The following is an 8622-nucleotide window of genomic DNA, read 5'->3' on the forward strand; positions in this document are numbered from 1 at the left end:
CCCTGAGGTTTGGGATCGGACACGCCCGACCCTCCAAGGGAGGATCTCCGCCTCGCCCGACCCCTGAGGTTTGGGATCGGACGCGCCCGACCCTCCAAGGGAGGATCTCCGCCTCGCCCGACCCCTCAGGTTTGGGATCGGACGCGCCCGACCCTCCAGGGGAGGATCTCCGCCTCGTCCGACCATAGTTCCCATGGTCAGAATGGGTCTAAGCCCTCGACATGTGGGTCCTGATCGGTTACCCCTTTGCCAAAGAAGTGATCGGCCGATTAGGAGGTTGGAATAGTTGGGCCGATGTGGGCTTAAAAAGGATTATGAAGATGAAGAGGAGGTCAGCCCATGAAGCGCGTAATAATAGTATGAATCGTACTTGTAAATATTCGTTTTCTGTTTAAATTTAGGGATAGAGTTCTAGTCGGATAAGAAGTCGTTTGTACGGGGCTATAAATAGCCACCCTTGTAGATCTGTAATGATAATCAACTCAATACAACAAACTATTACTTCCTCGTACTTACTTTCAAGCAGGCGACTTCGCCAACACTTTTTCTTCTTTTTCACGAGTTCGTACGGATTAGCGGGGCTGCATCAACTTGACCTCCGGCTGATCTTGTAAGTTCCGTTTATCGAGTAAATTCTAAGCTTTAACTTCGGGCGCATCGCTGTCGTTTCGTTTAGATTTATTCACCAGTTATCGATATTCACTAGAATTCTAGGTTTTACCTGTTGTTCTAGTTTTATCACCAGTTATCCAGCTAGGAATCGGTGAATTTGGCTTTTCTTGTACTTCATTGTTTAATCTATTTATTTTAGCCGATCAGATCTGTTCCTAGTGTTGTTACTGTAGCGTTGTTCAGATTACTCTAGTAGTTTTCTTTACAAACGTTGCCTGGTAATCGGTTGCATCAAAGCCGATTTCTTTATTGCTGCAAATCGGCCGAATCGCTGATAAGCTTTCTCGAGATCGGAACCTTAGCCGATCGCAACCTCTGTGAACTGACACGTCTATTTCCTTGCCAATCAACAGGTCAGATTGGCTGGCACGCCGCGCGAACCGCACCAGGGCGATCACCCAAACAGGAGCTAAGCAGATTCTCCCGGGTCGTGTGTCCAACACTGGGAATCCGATCAGCCGATTTCTAGCGCCAACAGTAGTGTCTCTAGGATTTCTCATGATAGGGCTTTTTTCCTTGACTCTGAGTAGTGGGAGGAATTGCATTATTGTTGTTTCGTTAGGAAGGACACTCGTGAGTGTTGGAGGTATGCCCTAGAGGCAATCATAGAGACGATGATATTCCATTGTATCCATGTTTTATATTGTGTTCCTTGAGTATCTATTAAAGGCTACTTGAATTGATTTGCAATTATGTGAATTGTGTGTGAAACTCTTTACTTGTATGGTTATTCTAAAAGTTGTCCCTAGTCAGAGTTCATGTGAGGACACACATGAATATTAGACTAGCACATGTATTAGTTGATGACTATGTTTCACAAGTCATGGACATGGAGATGTCAAACTAATAATGTGGGCACATGTAGAGACATGTACTAGGACTGACTCAACGTGAGTTACATAGTTCTCTCTTTACACAACGTGTACGCTTTGTCCTTAGACCTGAGATTGTCGCATGTACTCAAGATGTGGATCGACTTACTTAGGGGCTATCAAACGCTACATAGTAACTGGGTAGTTATAAAGGTAGCTTTCAGGTTTGTCAAAAAGCATGCTGTGAGGCATGGTCAGTCAAGATGGAATTTGCCCCTCTCTATTTGAGAGAGATATCTCTGGGCCCATCGAGTGATCGGATCCGAAAATGCATGGCCATGCTACGTGAGGTTAAGAGTTAACCTAGAAAGGGATTCTGAAACACAGCATCGAGAAAGAGTGGTCGGCTTGGAGCTAGACCACATATCGTGAGGCAAAGGGAATAGTATGTACGTGATGTTGTGATGGTTCGTCTTATATGATCTGAGATCTTGATTTGTAATTGCCGAACCTTTGGTTAAGATTTTTTTTGTTATCATTCATATCTTGATGATGCTCTTTCATGTAAAGGCTGAACAACGCTACTTTGGATTGCTTTATTGCTTACCTAGAATGATCATCATGCCGTGTTCTTATGTTCCGATAGTTGAGTACCCCTGTGTAGTGACAGTATTGCGGGAGGAAAAGTGTTGGGCATGGTTCACATCCACTCACGATAACACCTAGATCTAGTACTTTCATGGATGGCGGTTGCATCTACAAGTGATCCTAGATCTCTAGGACAAGCGTTCACTACAAGAAATCTGTTAATATGTGACGAGCCAAATCTATCATAGATCACTGAAAAATCATCATAAAGCAGCTTCTGTGATGATTTCAGATAATATCATGTATTGAGCGTCACAGATTAACTCAGGTGACGTTTCCTTCATTATCGTCACAGATCAGCACAATCTATGATGTTTTTAAACTATCACAAACCACCCTCAGGCCCGTGCAACCCAGCTCAGGCCCAATATTTTGTGACGAAAATAAACTTCACAGATGGTTGCCACGTGGCGGCCAATGTGGCTGGTGATGTGGATATGGTTGATGACATGGCTGGTGACATGGCCGGTGACGTGGACGCTGACGTGGCATTCACAGCCCATTTTAGAACTGGGCCACTCAGTTGGATCATTTTTCAAGCCCACTATATCAGATCAAAACCCACTAAACTGACCTTGAGCCCACCAAATGCAATCTAATTTCTCAGCCCAGATATCACAATGATCATTACAGCGTGGAATACAAACCAAATTATATCAATCCATCAACCAAAATCATAGATACAACCTCAGGTTTACATTCAAATCAGATACAACAGCAAATAGAATCTCAGGTATTAACTGTACCAATAACAATAGCAATACCCCCTTATAGTCTCTTACAGCATGTTTCAATTCAACATCACATCTCTAAGAATGCCTTTCATTGTTTGCCTTCTTAACTGACCTCGTGTGCCACCTCCAGTTCTTTAACATAGTTTCATCTTCAGTGTCAAGCTTCTCAGGTAATGGAACCTGAGTATATGAAACATGTCAGCTTGGATTCAAAACTATTCACCGCTATCAAATAGTCATAACACAATCTCATGACAAATTAAATGGCAACTCACATTAGTGCGATCAACCAGGTCAGCAAGCCGGCCACCACTTGACCATATTCTGTCAATGATACTAAGAACTCTTTTGTTAACCCTCCACTTCGTGCTCCCAACAGTATTCAAGGCCTAAAACCAACAAGACATCAAAGAATGAAACCATAATTGTTGCTTTCTTATAATTGCGTTATCTAGGTCACATGTTCAGGACCACTAGCTCTTAAACTCTGTAAGCTATATACTGGATTCATGGGTCACATACAAAAGGAAGCTATATACATAAGGTCCATGCTACACTCAGCATAAATAAAATTTGAAATGTATATAAGCAGCTAAATGAATTTAGGAAAGTATTCTTCACACGATTATATTCATCTAATCTGCACAAGTCAGAAACAGTAGATTGTACCTCAAAAACTGATTGCATTTGTTAGATGTTAGAGAAAATATGTCCACTAACTATTCTATCCTAACTCACCAATCAACATATACCAGCATGAGCTACTGCACTAATCTAGATCTCTACAAAAGAAAACTACATGAGCATATCACAAGGAGTGGATCTTGAATAAATAAGGGAGCAATCATCATAGAAATCAGCAAAAAGCAAATAAATAAGGGACTGGTTATGTAATGACCCCCAAAAGCAGCAGCAATAGTACATGCATGTTATTGATATAAATAGGTACATTTAACTACCTTTCAGGATGTCCTTCTCAATGTTGCCGGAAGTAGAAATGAATCACAATATATCGGACTATGATGGAAGATAGATGATGTTGTGATCATGGATTCATGGTCGAGACAAACACATACATGAGAATGCATACATCAGTGTACTTTGAGAACTGAGTGGAGCAAGGGGATAACAAAATGAACAGAAAACAAGTGAGTTAATATGCAGACCCAACATACCATACCATGTTCAGGTTCAGTATACCATTTAGACACTTTCAGTTACTATGAGTCCAGTGCAATAAAAGATTCTTTAGTGAATTGGACTTGATTGGCTATTTACACATTACACATTTACACCCAGTAATTAGAGTTTAGAACTGCTAAAAGCACATAAGTACAAGTAAATACTTGACTTGCACATCAAAGACTAGATAAAGCTAGAGAGCTCCTGGCAGTCAACACATGCACAAGATCGGCACAGCGCAATGAAAATGCACAAGATCGGCGCAGCGCAATGAACTTGCTTGCTAGTAGTTGACCGAAACACGAATCACTCTAATATTGCAAGCTCACCATGATTACCCTTATAGAGATCAAGCCTACTGATGGTTTTCTGTCGAACACCAAGATGAGCTGCTCGCCTATTCCCACTGTCAGTCTGAAACCTGCACACGGAAAACAAAGAACAGAGAATAGAACTGCATACGCTGATGCAGGAAACTGAGAGAGTGAAGAGACAGCTGCTGCTGCTATTTGTGGAGAATAGGATAGGCATGACCTGTCTTAGCTCCGTCGGTGCCAACACCCGCATGAGCAGCCAGGACCCCTTGCCAAGCCACGTGGGTTGGCCACGGGCGCGCCGATGCAGGCGACGCACTTGCGGCCCTCCGGCATGGAGCCCATGGCACTGGTCCCCCAGGATCCCCATCGCCACCGCGATGCGTCCCCCCTTGCCGCACCTCGCGCACGCGCGACGCCTGCCGCCGCCGTCGTGGGCTGGAGCCGAGGGCAGCAGCTGACGGAGAGAAGGAAGCGAAGGGGACTCCGGAGCACGCGGTGGCGACTTGGACAAGGACAAGGAGGGAGGCGCCCGGAGCTGAGGGAGGAAGAGGGAGGGAGGCCGGAGGTGGAGGACAAGGCCGGCCGCAGGAGGAGGAGGGCGGGGGAGGTGTGGTCGGAGGTGGAGGACGAGGCCATCCATGGGAGGAGGAGGGCGGGCGAGCCGCGGGAGGAGGTCGAGGACGAGGCCGGCCGCGGGAGGAGGAGGATGGGGGAGGCGTGGCCAGAGGTGGAGGACGAGGCCAGCCGCGGGAGGAGGGCGGGGGTGGCGAGGAGGCTGGCCGCGGGAGGAAAGCAGGAGGAGGGTGGGTGGATCTGCGGGAGAGGAGCTATTGGAGAGATGGGAGTGGCGGCGGATCTGAGGGAGGGAGAGGGAGGCGTCGGGGGAGGCAGGCGCGACCGGGGGAGGGAGAGGGAGGAGTGAGTTAGGGTTTGGTCTGAGGATCACATTATATATGATGGGAACGTGATCAGAGCCGTTGAATCTGTGATGAATGGTCAGAAATAGTTGGGCCATTTGGGTCGAAACAAGCCATCTTTCATTCCTTCTCTACTTATTGTTTTTCTTTTCTTTTTTCATTTTATTGCACCATTGTGAAGTAACACACAAAAATAATTGTCTTAAATACACCAATATATTTTTAAAATATAATAAACAACATCTAAGTTGTCATGTAGGAGTTTTATTAATTTTTGAATAGAAAATATTTTTTATCATTTAAATGATTTTCTACGTGCTCATTGAAAGTAACTCAAAGTTGAACTATGCGTATCTCCAGTAAGATTTGAAAAATTGCAAAAAAAATATATTTAGGCTCATATGTTTCATTATAGCCCATGTCTTGGAGATAGATGAAAAATTCAATTGTCTTCTAGGGATAATTTAAACTTCTATCTCCAAATTACCACATAATAATTACAATAATATCTAAATTTGGTCAGAAAATTCTACAAATTGACATAAAACATTTTTCCGGTCTATAAGCTTGTCATAAAAGTTTTACAAGATTTTATTCAAGATGTACTATATATTCTTTACAAATGGACACATCTCTCACATAGTTTCAATTTACTCAAGTCAAAGTTTGAGATTTAAGTAGCATTTTACATGTTCGAATTCGTATGCACCTCAAAAATGGATACAACCTTACCTTTACCTTGTTGTTGACATTTGTGGATTTACATTGCCACTTGTTGTGCAAAAAAATTATTTTTCTATTTTTTAACTAACTAATTAATACACCCTTGTAAAGTAACTTGCAAAATGATTAATTTATATACCCCTAATTATATTTTTACGTGTAATAGACAACATCTAATTTGTCATGTAGGAGTTTCAAGAATTTTTTAATAGATTTAGTATTTTCTATCATTTAAATGAATTTCTACATGCTTATCGACTTTAATTCCAAGTTGAACTATGTGTACCTTCAATAAGATTAAAAAATGCACAAAAATTATATTTAGGCTTGCATATTCAATTCTGGCCCATATATTGAAAATAGATAATTTGTTCAAATTTTTGTTGGGGATAATTCAAACTTCTACTTGCAACCTTATTATAAAATAATGGTAATAATAACTAAAACTTCTCCAAAAATTCTGAAAATTGCCCTAGAATCAATTTATTAACGTATAAGATTGAAATAAATGTTTCATAAGATTTTACAAAAATTGGAGTGCACATTGTTCACAAAATGGATAGATCTCTCACATTGTTTCATACAACTTAAGTCAAACTTTGAAGCTTCATACAACTCAAGTCTTGAATTGCTCATACACACCTCAAACTTGGACAAAACCTCACCTTTACCCTCATCTTAACATTTTTGGATTTACATTACCACTTGTTGTGCGAAAAATTTATTTTTCTATTTTTTTAATAACTAACTAATACATCAATAATTATCTTACATACCCAAATACAAACAAATGCCATATATTGGTTTTAGAAAACTTTAGAAAAAAATAATCAAATTTGGAGTTCTTATGAGGGAGAAATACCATTTACATGTTTTAATTTGGGATTAAAAAAAGAAATGCAAACTGTTCATACGCTATTCTTGAATAGCATACACAACACCGTACCACTATTGATGGCATTGCCTTACATTTTTCTTGCCACTGTTGTGATTTATCTATTGCATTGATTCATGTCAAATAGTCATGTATTGATTTGTTGGAACTGTGGGAGTAACTAATTGCAACACCGTACCACTATTGATGGCATTGCCTTACATTTTTCTTGCCACTGTTGTGATTTATCTGTTGCGTTGATTCATGTCAAATAGTCATGTAGATTTGTTGGAACTGTGGGAGTAACTAATTGCAGTCACCTGCCATATAGTTCTCGCATGGCAAAATAGATCACAACTAATTAGATGCCATTTCAAGACAAACTTAAATTCACATTGTTATCTTGAACACATCTCCCTAGATTCTTATTGTGTTCCAGCAAGGTGAAAAAAATATTTAATTCCGATATGCTAAGAACAACGTATGCCAAATCAAGTCACAAATGATACGGTGCATTTGGCTTCTATCTGAGGTCCCGAGTTTGATTCCCTTGGCCAGCACCTTTATTTTGCCCAACACGCGGAGCCAGCTACAGGCCGGCAGGCGGCCCAGGTGGGGCGCTGCTGCGAAAGGCCGGCCCAGCAAGCCTGCGCACGGCCCAGGTGGAGCAGCAGGGAGCTAGCGGGCTATCAGGGGCAGGTGGAGCAGGCCGGGCCACACGCGCCAACAGCAGGCCGAGTGGGCCGCGAAGCAGGCCAGCAAGCATCAACAAAGCAGGCATGTGCAATAAAAATTAAAGAAATTTCAAGGAAACTAAAATTCAAGTTGAATAAATTGTCTTTCAGAAGTTTCAAAAACTTTAAAACCGATTTACAATTTTTTCCTTTTTCCCTACCTAGCACAAGACCCACGTTTTATAAGTAAAAAATCAAGGCATCTTATTTTCTTTAAAGTGACACATTTGTTTTGTCAAAATTGTAGCTTCAAATCTGTGACGATTTTCATTTTCAATCTATGATGGTTACCGATGTTCGTCACAGAAACCGGGCCCGAATTTGAGCCTAAATGGGTCATTTGCATATCTGTGATGAAAATTCACAAATCGTCACAGAAACTAGGCCCAAATTGGAGCCCGAATGGATCATTTGTAAATTTGTGACCTTCTCTGAAATCGTCATAGAAAATTCATCACAGATTAATAGATTTCTTGTAGTGGTTTAATCTATCTTGTTTGCACCCTCTATTCTCTATCTGCTAGATATCAACTGCTTAGTTCTTTTATGAGCATAATCATATCCTATACAAAGAGCTTTCAGTTACATTGATTAGTGCTTAGTTAAGCATGCAAATCCCTTGTTCCTTGGATTGATAAACCTTGGGGGAATCTCTAAGGGAAAAGCTACAACTGATCCATGTGCTTGCGGTTCACAATTTTGCATGCTAACTGCCATCAACAGAGTCATCGCATTATCTCTGACTACTGCTGAGTAAAGTATTATGTTGCAACAAGTTCTGATGAGCAAAAAGAAAAAAATAAGGAAAAAGAAAGAAAGAAGAAAGAAGAGAAAAAGGAATGAAAAGAAAAAATAAAGGAGAAAAAGAATAAAATGCTCCTTAGTTCTTTGAGGCTCAATAAAGTTCCCAGTGCTCTTAAGATTAAGGATTGATCCATACTCATTTTCCAACCATGTGCAATCTGATTACGAGAACTTCATTTGTATCTTGCGATCACCCTTTTCCCTT

General features: G+C 41.3%; 1 protein-coding gene across 1 annotated transcript; it reads left to right on the forward strand.

Annotated features, from left to right (window-relative positions):
* The first annotated feature begins 4696 nt into the window (after positions 1 to 4696).
* LOC101768347 lies at positions 4697 to 5287 on the forward strand. Its single transcript, XM_004959294.1, has one exon. The coding sequence runs from the start codon at positions 4697 to 4699 to the stop codon at positions 5285 to 5287; it is 591 nt and encodes a 196-aa protein (XP_004959351.1).
* The last annotated feature ends 3335 nt before the right edge of the window (positions 5288 to 8622 follow it).

The sequence above is a fragment of the Setaria italica genome, chromosome II, assembly GCF_000263155.2.
Source record: "Setaria italica strain Yugu1 chromosome II, Setaria_italica_v2.0, whole genome shotgun sequence".
Classification (NCBI taxonomy): domain Eukaryota; kingdom Viridiplantae; phylum Streptophyta; class Magnoliopsida; order Poales; family Poaceae; genus Setaria; species Setaria italica.

Coding starts and splice junctions, on each gene's coding strand:
- LOC101768347 (XM_004959294.1), top strand. CDS start 4,697: ATGGAGCCCATGGCACTGGTCCCCCAGGATCCCCATCGCCACCGCGAT.